This window comes from Ruditapes philippinarum, unplaced genomic scaffold (assembly GCF_026571515.1).
Source record: "Ruditapes philippinarum isolate M1 unplaced genomic scaffold, ASM2657151v2 ctg647_1_1_1_1, whole genome shotgun sequence".
Lineage (NCBI taxonomy): Eukaryota > Metazoa > Mollusca > Bivalvia > Venerida > Veneridae > Ruditapes > Ruditapes philippinarum.
In genome coordinates, this window is record NW_026860743.1 from 318,034 (window position 1) to 336,622 (window position 18,589).

At 33.2% G+C, this 18,589-nt stretch overlaps 1 protein-coding gene across 3 annotated transcripts in view; it reads left to right on the forward strand.

Moving 5' to 3' along the window:
* Nucleotides 1–18,589, forward strand: part of LOC132713241 (aminopeptidase N-like) — a 66,318-nt gene that overhangs the window by 9,020 nt on the left and 38,709 nt on the right. For 2 of the 3 annotated variants that reach the window (XM_060695742.1, XM_060695740.1), the window contains exons 8-10: nucleotides 3,153–3,266; nucleotides 3,784–3,918; nucleotides 4,576–4,641. In XM_060695742.1, the coding sequence (XP_060551725.1) occupies nucleotides 3,153–3,266; nucleotides 3,784–3,918; nucleotides 4,576–4,641 (315 nt within the window). Of the gene's footprint in view, nucleotides 1–165; nucleotides 321–3,152; nucleotides 3,267–3,783; nucleotides 3,919–4,575; nucleotides 4,642–18,589 lie in introns of all 3 variants that reach the window. The other variant, XM_060695741.1, reaches the window with a different exon arrangement.

The window sequence follows — 18,589 nt, forward strand, 5'->3', positions numbered from 1 at the left end:
TATTTGCTTCCTGCGCTTCTGGTTTTGCGTCGTAGTAAGAATTGGTTTAGATAAAGGAAACAATTACACAGGTTACAAAAATCTTGATGTAATTGCATGGTAAACTACTCAAAATACCACCATTTCACATTTGTAAACGAAGTATTTTCTAATTACAAAATTCAGATATGATAGCTCTCCCAGACTTTCGGGCTGGTGCAATGGAGAATTGGGGCCTCATCACATATAGAGAGTCAGCCATGTTGTTTACAGGAGGGGTATCATCTGAGATGAACAGACAAAGAATTGTGACAATCATAACTCATGAACTGGGTCATCAGGTGATGATAAATTGCAAAAATGAAATCCTTCATTTACATATAACTTGCAATCATTTACATAAAACTTGCAATCATTTACATATATACGTAACACATTTGCAACCATCAATATGAAACCTCCAATCATTAACATAATTATATTTTGTAAACATTTACATATGACATGAAGACATTTACATATATGTGCAATCATTTACATATAATTTGCAGTCATTTACATATAACATGCAGCATTTACATTTAACTTCCAATCATTACATGTAACTTGCAATCATTTACATATAATTTCCAGTCATTAACATATATATTGCTATCATTTACGTATAACATGCAGTCATTTACATATATTTTGCAATCATTTATTTACATATATATATGTAACTCGTTTGCAATCATTAACATAAAAGTTCCAATCATTTACATATATTTTGCAATCATTTACATATAACATGCTGATATTTACAAATACTTTTCAATTTGTTACATATAATTTGCAGTCATTTACATATAACATGCAGCATTTACATTTAACTTCCAATCATTACATGTAACTTGCAATCATTTACATATAATTTCCAGTCATTAACATATATATTGCTATCATTTACGTATAACATGCAGTCATTTTCATATATTTTGCAATCATTTATTTACATATATATATGTATCTCATTTGCAATCATTAACATAAAAGTTCCAATAATTTACATATATTTTGCAATCATTTACGTATAACATGCAGATATTTACAAATACTTTTCAATTTGTTACATATAATTTGCAGTCATTTACATATAACATGCAGCATTTACATTTAACTTCCAATCATTACATGTAACTTGCAATCATTAACATATAATTTCCAGTCATTAACCTATATATTGCTATCATTTACGTATAACATGCAGTCATTTACATATATTTTGCAATCATTTACATATAATTTGCAGTCATTAACACATAACCTGCAGTTATTTACATATAATTTCCAGTCATTTACATATATATTGCTATCATTAACGGATAACATGCAGTCATTTATATATATTTTGCAATCATTTTCATATAACTTGCAGTCATTTACATATAACTTGAAATTACTATAATGTTTATATTATGCACAATAAGAATCACAAATTTTAGACCGCAAACACACCGAAGCATTAGCTGCCACCACCAACATTATTTACGAGATACATATAACTGGATGATGTGTAAATAGTATGTAAAGTTTTAGGCTACTTTTGATATTTATTTAACTGTTTTGTGTTGTTGTTTTTTTTTTTGTTTTTTTTTTTTTTGTTTTTTTTTTTTGTGTAACTTTTTTGTGTAACTTTTTTTTTGCTGTTTTTTCTGTGTAACATTTTCTTGCTTTTGTTTATGTACATGTGTACCTTATTTTTGCTTTCGTCTCTGTAAAGCTACCAAAACTGCTTTGGCTTGTCTAAATAGTTGGCTTATTTTGCTCTTTTGCAGTAACATAGCGTCATTGCAAGCTTAGGGCTTGAAGCATATTTATATGTAGTTTTTTGCGTTTTTTCTTTTAATTGAAGGAAAGGAAATCAAAACAAATAAAAATAATAAGACTTTACTTTTAACCTGTCGTGTGCATCGGTAGTTACAATGTCGTTGGGTTGCGATTTTGTTAGTTTGTTTGTTTTTAGTTTGATTTTTTCCTTGCTCCCGATAGTACGTAATTATAATTTCTGATTACATATATATCCACAGGAGTCCGAATAAAATATACGTTTAGTACCGAAAACATTCCGAACATCATGATTAGTTTAAATATCTTAGTAATTTAAAACATCGAGCACAATTAATGATTGATATTTTTTTTTTAGTTTTTGCATTTCTCTATTATTATTATTCAAGACGTGCGATTGATTTAATTGGTCGATTGCTGAATGTTATTTCAATAGACAATCCTTCGTCTTTTTAAGCCCTTTAGTACTTTTATCTGCAACCAATGTATTCCAATGCAAAGCTTTCATGGTAATAAGTGAGGAGCCATCATATATCGCTTGTTTCCATTGTGATACATCCACTACATATCTCTTTAAAATAATGATACACCGTTTTAATAAAAAAAAATAAAACTGTTTAAACCCTATTTGTTCTGGCTGTATGTTTGGAAAGGTCTTCCTGTAGATTATCATGAAAAAAGTCACAAAAATGATATATAGCTGGCTACAAACTTTAAAACGCTTTCATATAATTGATGAGTACTATGAGGTTATTATACATTGTTCAGTCTAATACTAAATGATATTAAAACAGTACACAGCTGTCAAATCTGTATTTGGCGGAGTGCTAGACGCGTCTGATATAGGTTTCGCATATGTGGACGAGTCCAATTGAGTTAGTTTTGTTCTCAAAAAATACAATGTACAATGACCAACCTTTTATTTCACTTTTTAACATTTTGACAGAACTTCTTTGTGTTTGCAAGTACAGTAATGAATTAATATAAACATTTGACCCTGAAAATGGAAATGAGGCTAAAGAGAGTACGATATGCATTTGACTATAGACTCTGAAAATGAAAACGAGGCTATATTGGGAGTGATATGCATTTGATATAGATATTTAGGACTTAGGTTGAGTGTGATATGTATTTGATATGAATATTTTTGGACTCTGGAAATGGAACAATGCTAACATGATAAGATGTGATTCGATAAATTAAATGATTTCTATTGGAAATGCACGTGGTTCCAACGTGTTATATTATCAAATGTGTGAAATAAAAGTCTAAATACTACAATCAGTCATTGATTGAATTATGACATGTTTTGTTGTTGGTTTTTTCATGTTATAATGTAATTGTAGTGGTTCGGAGACTTGGTAACTATGGACTGGTGGGATGACATTTGGCTTAACGAAGGTTTTGCGACATTTGTTGAATACTTAGGTGCTGATATGATTCATCCTGATTGGGAAATGGTAAATTACCACTTTTGTATCATAGAACATGTTTTATTACCGCTTTTTATCATAGAACATGTTTTATTACCACTTTTTATCATAGAACATGTTTTATTACCGCTTTTGTATCATAGAACATATTTTATTAGTTGTAAGGACTGATATAATTTAAGAAAAAGAATGATTCTCCTATAATTTATGACTTTTACATTGTCTAAGCTGTGTAAATTATTTTCTTTGATGAGTTTACTTTTCGTGTTGTCTACACTGGACTGGTGACATGATAGTAAGTCGGAATTAATTTTAGCGTTACTGGTAATTATTTATGTCCACCCTAACACATTGATTAAAGTAAGATAACCTAGCATTTTGTTAGTATATGTACACAATATATTGAACCATTTTTGGTGACTCTTAAGATGATTTGTTTGTAACCGATTTTAAAATTTGTACTCGGATGATTAACAAAATCGTTGTGTTTATTATTAATTCTTTGTTTATAAGTCGTATTAACAAAATTTATCATTGCTTTTAGTTTGAACAGTTTGTCATTAATGAAGTGCACCAAGCTATGGAATTTGATTCGTTAGTGACGTCCCATCCTATTTATGTACCCGTCGATAACCCGGATGAAATTCACGAAATATTTGACACCATTTCCTATGCAAAGGTAACTAAAATCTGCACAGACAAGTGAACGTTCACAAATCCCGTAGCTGTATCATTTTATCTTTACACAGTCCATGAGAGTGATAAATTTCATTAGAATTGCACATTCGTTTAATATGCCCTCAGTAGTGAGAATAAAATTAGCAAAGAATATCTGAACAAGATTGAAAATAACTATTTTACCTTCAGAAAAGATTTTGTACAAAGCCCAATCATATGCTTTGTTGCATAATATTACATTATTATACAAAATACCTCGGCAAAATATTTATTTACGTATTTCATATATAGTGTTTAAATATAGAATAAAAACAGATAACATTTACATGAGCAAAATGGATGTCAGAAGAAATTTAGAAGATACTTAGTATTTCACATACTTATAAATTTTCAGATATTTTGTGTTCATCTTTTTCTTTGATTATTGTTCAAGGGAAGAATCCCAGTAAGAACTAAAGAGTGTTTCCTTTCACATATTTCGACTTACTACAGATGCATGTAATACTATTGTATGGTGCAATACCTTGCAATAGTCCCTTTAAATTAAATGTTAACCACCTAATAATGATTCTTAATGACTTAAAAGCCGAGGAAAATTAACTGAGCATTTTCTTCGGTGGAAATGAATGTACATGCTTATTTTTGTTTGATATTTCAGGGTGGCTCCGTGATTCGTATGATTCGGTTTGTCCTTGGAGAAGAAACTTTCAAAAAAGGATTAACAGTAATATTTTAAATGACATAATGTTTGCATATACAAATGTATTTAAAAACGTGTACTAAATGAACGTTATTTCCATTACGTTTCAATTCTAAACATTTAATATTTGTATGCATGTACACACAGTCGCATTTAGATAAGTATGTGAGTAGCCCATATCAAGAACATTGTCTGTACTGTTCGACTGTTCGAAATCATGATGAATGGTTTTGTCCAGATAAGGGCGAGGTTCAGGTTACTTATGGTCAAGTACCTTGGACACTCAATCGTAAAACCTTTACTAAAAAAACCCAAAGACTTTCACTTTCTTTGTTAATGAAAATGTCACAAAATGATATACAAAACAAAATTGTTGCAGAAGCTTTGTAAAGAATGCAGCAAAAGAGTACAACTCTTCAGTACTTTTTTATTTTTTTTATGTCCCATAAGGATGGCATATTAAAATCGAACTGTTCTTCTGTCTGTCAGTCTGTCACTCAGTCTGTCAGTCCGTCAGTCCCGCTTTATACATATAGACAGTCGTGGTTGTGTCCGCATTCAGTATGCATAAAAGGATTTTAATTTTTCTTTCATATAAGAAATAATCATAGATGTATGGTGTGTCGCGAACAAGACTCGGGTTCCTACTACTAAGGTCAAGGTCACTGTGGGGGTTCAAACCTTGTCATTTTTATGTTATATAAATAAAAAAGGTGGTGGTCGTGTCCACTCTGAAACTTCAGTTTGCATGGAAGGATTGTTATTTGCTTTTCACATATGAAATAACCATAGATGTATGATGGGTCGCGAACAAGACTCGGGTTCCTACGACCAAGGGGAAGGTCACTGTGGGGGTTCAAACTTTGTAATTTTATGTTATATAAATATAGAATGTGGTGGTAATGTCGGAGTATGCATAAAAGAATTTTAATTTTTCTTTCACATATGAAATAACCATAGATGTATCACACTGGCCATAGCTTTCGCAGAAGCGGTGGGTCTACCGGTGCGGCGATGGAGATTTCGTCGCAGAAGCGGTGGAAAAACATGGCTGTCGGATAGATTTTTGCTGGTGTCGGTAAGTTTATGACTTATTTGTACGTTATGTTTTTATGTTTTACTGATAACACCTAGTGAGACTGGAGCCCACATTTGTACTCTTCCAACTTATTACACGCATGGGGTGCAAATCATGACCAGTTTTGCAAACACTTCTGTACAGTTTGACGAGGGGACGCCACTTTTGCCTAATTTTGTTTATAACACTACATATGTACTAAAAACTACCCCTAGATACACTGGCATCGCATCGTATGTATGATAATTACACAAAACAACCATATTTTGGAACTTTTTGAAATTGATATTACCATTTTAATAAAAGAATTGACAAAAATTGATTACAACGCAGACGGTGGTGGATTCGATTGCAACGCAGTGCGGTGGGCCCGATATCATTTATGTCTTTTTTTAACGTTAAAGTCACAAACACTTAGGAGTTGAGCTCCAAAACACCTAAAAATACAAATGAAATATATATTTGTTAATCCTAACACATATAGTTTGATTATATATATCAATGAAAGTAAATATACGCTTTTTTGAAAACAAAATGACTCTCAGATATGCTGTATATAAATGCGCTTTGAACCAGCCTTGCTATAATCGGAGTCATTCGGGATAATGCGGGTTCTCACATTCATAGCGCACCGCATTTAAATACGACAGAGCTGAGTGCCACGCTAGTCCAACTAATTGTACTGCGCGACGAGATATTGTGCTATTTTCGTGTCTGGGCAATATCTCGCCTCTACGTACAACCTAAAAAGTACCTTTTCTGTGGTGAAATTTGCGCCGGGATTTTGAGCGCAAGCTTTGGACCGTCTAAAATCGTATTAGAATTCATATTTGAATAAATTTGTTACGATACCTTTAAAGATTATTCATTTCTACATCAATTTCATGTTTTATTTGTGAAAATATTCCTAACATAAAGATTTTGATAGAAAAGTAAACACATCAACCATCAAAATAAAGACATCGCCGCTAATGTCACGTGACAAATACACTGTTGATTACTACACTGGTGTGTATGCGGTACTGCGTTACTGAGAAACGCCGAAACACTCTTAGTAAAATATCAAGTTTAATGTTATATTTAAGACATTTATTTATGAAAAAAAAAATAACTATGAAAGGATGAAAATATTATTTTATTGGGGCAGATGCAAAACTTATTCGTTATTGTCAAAGCGTTCTTAGAAATATCAGAATCATCATTATCTTTTTAGAAAAGCCAGGCCTACTCTGTAAATCTCCTCACAAAATATTTTCTAGTTGTAAAAATAATATTTTGTTCAGCTTTCCCAGAAAATATAGGACATGGGACCTATTGGTAACTATAGATTTTTTTCCTTTACGATTATGATGAAAATAGGAATATGTTAATAGCAGAAACACGAGGTTTATATGTTTAAAGAGCAACGAACGGATTCCTAGTGCCTTAGCGACTACGAGAGGACGCCATTCTAAGGAATTTGACAGTCTGTTATTTATATTAATGTTGTTATTTATATTAATGTTGATTAACTATTAAACGATATTTTCAATGTTCAAAATATTTTTTATCAATAATAAAACGAATTAATGTCAAACGCGGTATAAAACGAATAAATGTCAAACGCGGTGCCTCGACACATGTACATTCCATGTAATTTTATTTTTTTTTATTTTCTTATCCAGGCAGGTCCATAATTCTTGCTAGTTTATTCCAAAAAGCTTTCTGAAGATGTTTATAGAAAGAAAAACACACACACGCACACACGTAGGTATGAAATTGTTTTGAAATGACCGTGGTACAGAGAAAAATACTCGGAAATTTATTTCATGAAACATGTGGCCCGCTTCATTTTTTTTTTTTTTGTTGTTTTTTTTTTGTTTTCCAATAGACTTTCATAATGTTGGTATACCGTAAAGATTTATTCCATACATTTCACTTTTATGCCGTCTTAGAGATTATTTTCCTTTATAAAATACACGCAGGCGGTTATTTTACAATGTTATACATAAACAAAACGCTACGCCGCTAATTTCTTTCACAGAGGTGTAGGGTGTGGAGCTCAAAACGATTTTAAAATAAAGAAATGCATATTTGTCAATCCCAGCACATGTACTGATCATGTATATATATACATATATATATAAATACTTAATATAAGCCGTTTTGAAAAAAAATCATATTTCAACGTCTATAATAATACACAAGATAAAAATGTTCGCCGGAATAAATCCGCACACCTACCGTCAAAAACACCATGTGTTTTATTCCATTTCCAATATTTTCACATAATCCTTTGGTCCATCGACACAGAAGATATAATTCTTCACGGTGATGGTCAATTTTAAACTTCAACATCAATATAAACAACGCAACAGCCGAAATAAACATCGAGATTATCGCCGTTTTACTCCATTTACAAAATCTTTCGACAAATTCAAACGTGGCACCCCAACGTTGACAAATATACGTTTCATTTGGATTTTAAAGGCGTTTTGAGCTCCATACCCAAAGTGTCTGTGATTTCTTTGATTCTTGTCCAATCATATAAGATTTAAGGGTTATGCAACACGTTTACTCATTTTAAACAATAATATGATACAGATTGCTAAGTATTAAAGTTGTTGCTTTGGAAAACGAACTTTTAAAATCGGCAAGAAAACACGGCGCCTCTTCAGTTCTTTTTTTTTCCAATAATTTTTAACCTTCTAGTGAATTTAGATAGAAAACCAGAAAATAGTTCCTAAATATTAAATGTCACAACTCAAAACTTTAAAAGTTGGTATATCTTGCGTTAATTCAGAGCCGGGAAAATATACCGAGGAAACTCGTGACCGTAACACATTTTAAATTCTTACCACCGTTTAAACAATTTTCATAAATGAATTATAGAAAGAAATTTAAGCATGAGATTATCGTCTTTAAAATGAATCATCAAGTATATTTATAATTATAAATTGAAAAATAAATACATGTAATTACAATCTAAAAATAACTTTTCTTTACAATTTGGACCATGACAGCATGGAAAATTGTTTAAGTGATTCCGGATAGGAATCACGGCTCCAATTTAAATACTTATCTATAAATCAAATTTATTTTAAAACTTAATCTTATAAATTTTAAGTTGACACAAAGAATTTAAGTAAGGAAGAAACAGAACTGCGCAGTGTCAACATTTCCGAAGTGTATATTGGTCAGCGTACCGGTGTCGGCGTTGTGGAATAGTTGACACGTAACGTTTCAAAAATAAATACATGGTTGAATATATTTTTCTATACCGGAACAAAAACTTTTCTGGAACATCGCTTAAACAACATCCAAATATCCAGGCCATTACGGCATGCTATGATTATAGTCTTTTATTACACGGATAAATTGTACATGTACACGCAGGCAAACAAAAAATGGGCGCTCGGAGTAACGAGTTTTACTTTTCTGAAAACTGTTGAGGAATGAAAAATTAACGCAAGAATTTACCATTTGAATTCAAAAAATCTTTCATAGCGTAATGCACGTTTGGAAAACAAAACTTTCCTAGGCAAGGAGTTGCTGATTTTAATACGCAGCAAGTTGTAACTAACATAATTATTCTAACATAGATAATACTACAGAGTGGTGACAAAATAAATTTTAATGAAATACAGTATTTGTTTATCCTTTAATAAACATGTTTATAAAAAAAGAGGTCTAAATTAAGTTTCTCCGCATCATTTTAAAGATTTCAATCAATTAGAAAAATAGTTAAAGATTATATCCTGGCAATTTATTTTAATGTAGCAATAAATATAATTAATAATAACAACATTAAAGAATAATAAGCACTGTTTAACAGCTTTTTCATATTTTTTTTGCCACGCAAAAAAAAAAAAAAAATGACAACATTCACGCACGGTACCGAACAATATCGATTTTTAGCGTACATGTTACATTACTGTAGCAACATCACAATATGGCGGCGTTGGTACACAAACGAGACGGTGAAATGAAACTAATGTGGTTTACTTTCTTCTAAGTTGATAGTCTAGCACTTTTTGTGCTGTTGATTCCTTAAAATTGTATTGTTGAATAGATTCTTAGTTTAAATTGTCTGCATTTTTACATTAACATCGAAATCCACGTTTCACCACAGAAAGGTCTCCTTTTGGTTTTGACGTTAAAGCGAGATTCTGCCCTAGAACGAAAATATCTCAGAATCAAGCTTTGGCACGTCAATATATTTTGACTAAGTGCCACGCTTGAATTTGTTGAAATATTTTTTAAATAAATAAAACGGCGATAGTTTAAATCTTTTCACAAAGTGTGTTTGTATATTGAAGATGAAGTTTGATATTGTTGAAAAAGAAAAATATGATGAAAATATATAATAAGTACCAGTAATATTGTAATACCCCGGTATTATGTGACACTTAAATGTTTTTCCAGTTTTATGGAAAGTTAATTATTTATTTTAACATATGTGTGGTTACCGCAAACCTAAACAATTCAATTGTGTTATAACTTTTAACATGTTAAAGATAAATTACCTGCACATTTGTTGTGTACCACCAGTATATTTTGCTGGTCTTCTGGTCATTTTCTGATCATTCAACATTGTAGGCTTAATCATAGTTTGACAAGATTTCAGTGAACATGTGAAGTATTTGGCAATGTACCATACATTAAATATACATTCTGATCTGATAATTATTGACCAGCCAGCCTGCATATAAAACAAATGGTGCTTGCCATTCATCTTTCCAGATTTTATCCATTGTTTATGTTGTTTACGGAGGCTTTCCACTAGTCAAAATATATTGACGTGCCAAAGCTTGATTCTGAGATATTTTCGTTCTAGGGCAGAATCTCGCTTTAACGTCAAAACCAAAAGGAGACCTTTCTGTGGTGAAACGTGGATTTCGATGTTAATGTAAAAATGCAGACAATTTAAACTAAGAATCTATTCAACAATACAATTTTAAGGAATCAACAGCACAAAAAGTGCTAGACTATCAACTTAGAAGAAAGTAAAACCACATTAGTTTCATTTCACCGTCTCGTTTGTGTACCAACGCCGCCATATTGTGATGTTGCTACAGTAATGTAACATGTACGCTAAAAATCGATATTGTTCGGTACCGTGCGTGAATGTTGTCATTTTTTTTTTTTTTTGCGTGGCAAAAAAAATATGAAAAAGCTGTTAAACAGTGCTTATTATTCTTTAATGTTGTTATTATTAATTATATTTATTGCTACATTAAAATAAATTGCCAGGATATAATCTTTAACTATTTTTCTAATTGATTGAAATCTTTAAAATGATGCGGAGAAACTTAATTTAGACCTCTTTTTTTATAAACATGTTTATTAAAGGATAAACAATACTGTATTTCATTAAAATTTATTTTGTCACCACTCTGTAGTATTATCTATGTTAGAATAATTATGTTAGTTACAACTTGCTGCGTATTAAAATCAGCAACTCCTTGCCTAGGAAAGTTTTGTTTTCCAAACGTGCATTACGCTATGAAAGATTTTTTGAATTCAAATGGTAAAATTCTTGCGTTAATTTTTCATTCCTCAACAGTTTTCAGAAAAGTAAAACTCGTTACTCCGAGCGCCCATTTTTTGTTTGCCTGCGTGTACATGTACAATTTATCCGTGTAATAAAAGACTATAATCATAGCATGCCGTAATGGCCTGGATATTTGGATGTTGTTTAAGCGATGTTCCAGAAAAGTTTTTGTTCCGGTATAGAAAATATATTCAACCATGTATCTATTTTTGAAACGTTACGTGTCAACTATTCCACAACGCCGACACCGGTACGCTGACCAATATACACTTCGGAAATGTTGACACTGCGCAGTTCTGTTTCTTCCTTACTTAAATTCTTTGTGTCAACTTAAAATTTATAAGATTAAGTTTTAAATAAATTTGATTTATAGATAAGTATTTAAATTGGAGCCGTGATTCCTATCCGGAATCACTTAAACAATTTTCCATGCTGTCATGGTCCAAATTGTAAAGAAAAGTTATTTTTAGATTGTAATTACATGTATTTATTTTTCAATTTATAATTATAAATATACTTGATGATTCATTTTAAAGACGATAATCTCATGCTTAAATTTCTTTCTATAATTCATTTATGAAAATTGTTTAAACGGTGGTAAGAATTTAAATGTGTTACGGTCACGAGTTTCCTCGGTATATTTTCCCGGCTCTGAATTAACGCAAGATATACCAACTTTTTGACTCAAAGTTTTGAGTTGTGACATTTAATATTTAGGAACTATTTTCTGGTTTTCTATCTAAATTCACTAGAAGGTTAAAAATTATTGGAAAAAAAAAGAACTGAAGAGGCGCCGTGTTTTCTTGCCGATTTTAAAAGTTCGTTTTCCAAAGCAACAACTTTAATACTTAGCAATCTGTATCATATTATTGTTTAAAATGAGTAAACGTGTTGCATAACCCTTAAATCTTATATGATTGGACAAGAATCAAAGAAATCACAGACACTTTGGGTATGGAGCTCAAAACGCCTTTAAAATCCAAATGAAACGTATATTTGTCAACGTTGGGGTGCCACGTTTGAATTTGTCGAAAGATTTTGTAAGTGGAGTAAAACAGCGATAATTTTAAAGTTTATTTCGCATGTTACGTTGTTTATATTGATGTTGAAGTTTAAAACTGACCATCATCTTGGAGAATATGTTATGCTTTGATGGACAAAAGGATTATGTGAAAATATTGGAAACGGAATAAAATACATGGTGTTTTTGACGGTAGGTGTGCGGATTTATTCCGGCGAACATTTTTATCTTGTGTATTATTATAGACGTTGAAATATGATTTTTTTTCAAAACGGCTTATATTAAGTATTTATATATATATGTATATATATACATGATCAGTACATGTGCTGGGATTGACAAATATGCATTTCTTTATTTTAAAATCGTTTTGAGCTCCACACCCTACACCTCTGTGAAAGAAATTAGCGGCGTAGCGTTTTGTTTATGTATAACATTGTAAAATAACCGCCTGCGTGTATTTTATAAAGGAAAATAATTTCTAAGACGGCATAAAAGTGAAATGTATGGAATAAATCTTTACGGTATACCAACATTATGAAAGTCTATTGGAAAACAAAAAAAAAACAACAAAAAAAAAATGAAGCGGGCACATGTTTCATGAAATAAATTTCCGAGTATTTTTCTCTGTACCACGGTCATTTCAAAACAATTTCATACCTACGTGTGTGCGTGTGTGTGTGTTTTTCTTTCTATAAACATCTTCAGAAAGCTTTTTGGAATAAACTAGCAAGAATTATGGACCTGCCTGGATAAGAAAATAAAAAAAATAAAATTACATGGAATGTACATGTGTCGAGGCACCGCGTTTGACATTTATTCGTTTTATACCGCGTTTGACATTAATTCGTTTTATTATTGATAAAAAAATATTTTGAACATTGAAAATATCGTTTAATAGTTAATCAACATTAATATAAATAACAACATTAATATAAATAACAGACTGTCAAATTCCTTAGAATGGCGTCCTCTCGTAGTCGCTAAGGCACTAGGAATCCGTTCGTTGCTCTTTAAACATATAAACCTCGTGTTTCTGCTATTAACATATTCCTATTTTCATCATAATCGTAAAGGAAAAAAATCTATAGTTACCAATAGGTCCCATGTCCTATATTTTCTGGGAAAGCTGAACAAAATATTATTTTTACAACTAGAAAATATTTTGTGAGGAGATTTACAGAGTAGGCCTGGCTTTTCTAAAAAGATAATGATGATTCTGATATTTCTAAGAACGCTTTGACAATAACGAATAAGTTTTGCATCTGCCCCAATAAAATAATATTTTCATCCTTTCATAGTTATTTTTTTTTTCATAAATAAATGTCTTAAATATAACATTAAACTTGATATTTTACTAAGAGTGTTTCGGCGTTTCTCAGTAACCCAGTACCGCATACACACCAGTGTAGTAATCAACAGTGTATTTGTCACGTGACATTAGCGGCGATGTCTTTATTTTGATGGTTGATGTGTTTACTTTTCTATCAAAATCTTTATGTTAGGAATATTTTCACAAATAAAACATGAAATTGATGTAGAAATGAATAATCTTTAAAGGTATCGTAACAAATTTATTCAAATATGAATTCTAATACGATTTTAGACGGTCCAAAGCTTGCGCTCAAAATCCCGGCGCAAATTTCACCACAGAAAAGGTACTTTTTAGGTTGTACGTAGAGGCGAGATATTGCCCAGACACGAAAATAGCACAATATCTCGTCGCGCAGTACAATTAGTTGGACTAGCTTTCCACATGCCTCTTTATTTTTCCTTGTATTTATATTAATAGCGTGTTTATTCCGTAATGTCTGTTAAATCCATTTATGTCATCCTAAAACTGGATGTTACTGCAGCATTTAAGACAAGTCTGAATATTTAATTCCGTTGTTAAAACACTTTAAATCACTTAATTTTGTTGTAGAAAGTTATAAACTTTGCACTCGATACGCCATGTTTACTGTGCATTCTGGGATTAAGTTCACTGCAAATATTGATGACTCATCTTAAACCTGTGTATTAAACCTTAAACGTTGCTATGTTCGTAGTGAGGTAGAGTGAAGTACCATATTTATTGTAATATTCAATGTTAAACTTCATGAGTCTTGGTTTTTCTTTGAATATTTAGCCATTTTGTCTTGTTAAATTTTTAGCTTTCTACCCGATTTTGGTAGAGTTTTTCTACCAGTTTTTGGTATCGGCCATTTTTGGGTAGCTACCATTCTACCAATTCAGGGTCGGTTCTACCAATTCTTGGTATTTTACCCATTTTTTGGTCATTTCTACCACTGCCTAGTATAAAAGCAGCAGATTCTTGGTCACAAAAAAAATTCAGATCTAGAAATTCTTGGTAGTAGACGTACGTTAATTTGTCTGCTGAAAACTTAAATTTTATGTTAAATTTAAGTAACAAACAAGTCAAGTTTATTTTAAATACTAGAATTATATCTAGTTGAGTTAAATACAGAGCTTAGATATTTTTATACATCTGATATTACAATCTTATATAACTTTACATAATATAACATTTAAGTATTTTTACTACACTGTTTATTGAAGTAAATCTGGTAACTATTGTCACCGCGGAGTTAAACTGATACACGTAACACGGAGATTTTTTGGTTCATCAGTACTAAATATTATTTTGAAGGCGTAACGGTACTAAATTATTTATTTGTGAATTTGTGAGCTGTCTTGACTTATTATAAGAGCTGTTTACTGATATCAATGGTTCATGATTGTTTGACAATTGTTATTTAAAGTATTAACTGTTGAATAAATTTTATAACTGTTTACAATGGTGTTGCCTGATTACTATCAGATGAGTTGGAGAGCTACACAGCACATCAGTTCTGTATCTGATTGCATTAATACCTTGAAAGCCTGAGTGCCAATATACAGTTCCAGCATACTTAAGAGTCCCCCGACCCACTAGACCGTAACACAATTTTATGGTGGCAGCGGTGGGATCTGCTATTCTATAAGCAGGTCCAGCGATTCGAACTTAGTCTTAGAAGAGAAACTTCCTTTCATTTTTACCGGTTAAATTTTAGAAGGTCAACATACTTTAGTTGGAATATTTGTTGTATAACAAAACATCAGCAAAGATGAGCAGTCCTTTACCTGTTGATAGTTCGGTTGAGATTACCTTTCATGTTCCAAATGGACAGGGGCAAGATGATATTTGCATGGCAAATATTGATGCGGTCTACTGATGTAAGTATGGTGGATGAGGCTATGAATACATCTGATATAAGAGATGCAGGTATTCATGATCAAATTGAGAGTATGGCTACTATACTTAAAGATGTTGTTAAAGAATTAAAATCTATAAAGGCAGACCACCAGGGCCAAGGTAAAGTATACAATAGTACACCAGGTAACCATCAAGGTCAAAATGTAGAATATCACAGACAACATATAGGGCAAAGGTCAGATAATGATTTGCAGGGTCAAAATGTAAGACATAGTCAAGGTATAGTTAATGACAACTACCAGGGTCCAAACAACGGTTACCATAGTAACAATATAAGTAACAATTATACATCTAATGAGGGTTTTGCCAGTAATGTTCCTAATCCAGAGTGCATTGAGTATCAAAATCCGTATCAAGCGCAGCGTACAAATTATTATAGGCAACAGTATTTAAATAGTCAAGTTCATAAACCAGTCATAAAGATGTCGCCTTTTAATGGCACAAATGATTGGCAAACATGGATAGCCCAATTCGAAGCTATAGCTAGAAGAAACTGTTGGTCTGAAGATGAGATGCTAAATCAGCTCTTGCCAAGATTGGAAGGCGTAGCAGCGCAGTTCGTTTTCACCCAGCTGCATCAAAGTGTCACCGACAGCTATAGAGAGCTTAAAGCAGAGATGGACAGCAGATTTAGAACGATAGAAACACCTCGCTACTATGCTGCCCAGTTCAGTCGAAGGACACAGAAACCAAATGAAACATTTGAAGACTATGCGGCAGACTTAAAACGACTCTATGATAAGGCACATAGCTACCGCAGTAAAAGAGCAAGAGAAGAAGACCTTGTGCAGAAATTCCTGGATGGCCTTGTGGATGAAGAAGTAAAATTTGAGATAGAATTTAACAAAGAACCAAGTAATATTGACGAAGCGGTGTATTTTGCAGTGAGCTACATGCAGATAAAAGGCATATCAAGAGAGCGTAGAGGACGTTTTCAAGCCCGCAGAGCTGTACAGCCAGATACTAATGAGGACGATACGAGTAAGCCCCACAGTAAATACAGAAATCATAAGGCTGACCAAGGTGATAGGCCCAAACATCAGGTATCTAGAGATCCAAATAATGATCTCATACAGGGCCTGATTAAAAGAATTGACAAACTTGAAAGCAGACAGCAAAATAATAAGAAAACATACAGCAAGAAAGAAGTTGAGTGCTATAAGTGCCACAATTTAGGCCATTATGCCAGAGAATGCCCAGATCAAGTTTATAGGGCTAATATCAGTAAAAGGGAAGAAATAAACATGCAGCAGCCTTTAAACATGAAAGGACCTGCCCTTGCGGCCAAAGGGAGGTCCCAGTAAGTGGTGAGGGCCAGCTGACTGAACGCTTACAGAGTCCGCTACAAGAAGAGCAACAACAAGCAAACAAGATAAATACTGGGAAGAGAAAAGGGCTTTCAGAGGGGATTTATTTGAGGGGCACCATAAATGGAGAAGATGTGGTATATACGGCAGATACCGGGGCATCTAAGACAATCATCTCCATGAGGGTGTACGATAAACTTCCAAAGGCCAAACGCCCAGTGTTGGATCATTCCGTAAATATAGTTGGTGCCGGAGGTGCACTTATTCGGGGCATCGGTAGAGCAGAGTTTGAGTTAACTCTCGGCTCACTGAGGTTACTTGAGAATGTCTTGGTTGCAGAGATCGAAGACGATGCTTTGCTTGGGTATGACGTTCTGAGGGGAAGTAACGGGGAGCCTGCCGATATACTTTTGTCTAAAAATAAAATAGTATTAAATGGAGTAGAAATACCTGTTTTTCAAGTAGGAAATGAAAAACGAGCAAGGCGAGTTGTTGTGGCGGACGATGTGAAGTTACCAGGCCAAGCTGAAGCGTTAGTCAGCGTCTACGTTGAACGCTTTGAAGAAGATGATAGGCTCGATGCGGACTTTATTATAGAACCTACAGCACATTTCAAAGAAAGCTATCCACTGCATATGGCAGGAACCCTAGTAAATATCAATCGTGGTCCCACTTGTAAGGTTCGTATCCTAAATCCGTTTCATAACGAACATACGCTAAGGCAAGATTCAGAAATCGGTCGAGCAGAGCGTATAGTAAGAGTAGTCAGCAGAATAACTGAAGCTGAACATGCTGAAGAGAAAATGAATTTTGAAAGCGCACGAAGAGTTCAAATAGTCAATCCAGCTGGCGACATCGCGGCGTCACAATCTGAGTTAGGCACAGAAAAAGATGTACCTGAACATCTTAAAGATTTGTATTGTAAGGCAATTGAAGGTAGGTCAGACCATGAGAAGCAGGTCATTGCAGGACTTCTTTCAAAATATCAAGACACCTTTTCAAAATCCAAATGGGCTATAGGCCTGACTGATTTGGCAGAACATCCGATAAATACAGAAGGCTCTCCTCCAGTAAAACAACGCCCTCGAAGGGTCCCTTTGGCCTATGCCGAAGACGAGAAAAGGGCGATAGAAGACCTGTTACAAAAGGGTGTCATACGTAAAAGCACCTCACCTTGGGCTTCTCCGATCGTCCTTGTGAAAAAGAAATCAGGAGCTGTAAGACCTTGCGTTGACTATCGAAGGGTCAACGCGCTTGTCAAACCAGATGGGTTCCCACTTCCGCGTGTTCAAGACTGTCTGGATGCAGTTGCTGGAGCTTCATTATTTAGTAGTTTTGATTTGACCAGCGGTTACTTTCAGATTCCTTTAAAGGAGGATGATATACCAAAAAGCGCGTTCTGTTGCAAATATGGCCATTTTGAGATGACCCGTATGCCGTTTGGATTGAGTAATGCAGCTAGTACATTCCAACGTACTATGGAAATTGCACTCCAAGGGCTGCAATGGGAAACTTGTCTTGTCTATATAGATGATATTATTGTTTATGGCTCCAGTTTTGAGCAACATATTTTAAGAGTAGATCAAGTGCTTGAACGTATTAAATTAGCAGGGTTAAAGCTTAAGCCCGATAAGTGTCACCTTTTACAGGCAAAAGTTGTATTTTTAGGTCATGTGGTTTCTAGCGAAGGTGTGTTACCTGATCCCTCTAATGTATTAAAAATTGCAGAGTGGCCTCGTCCAAATAATGCCAAGCAAGTAAAACAGTTTGTGGCAAC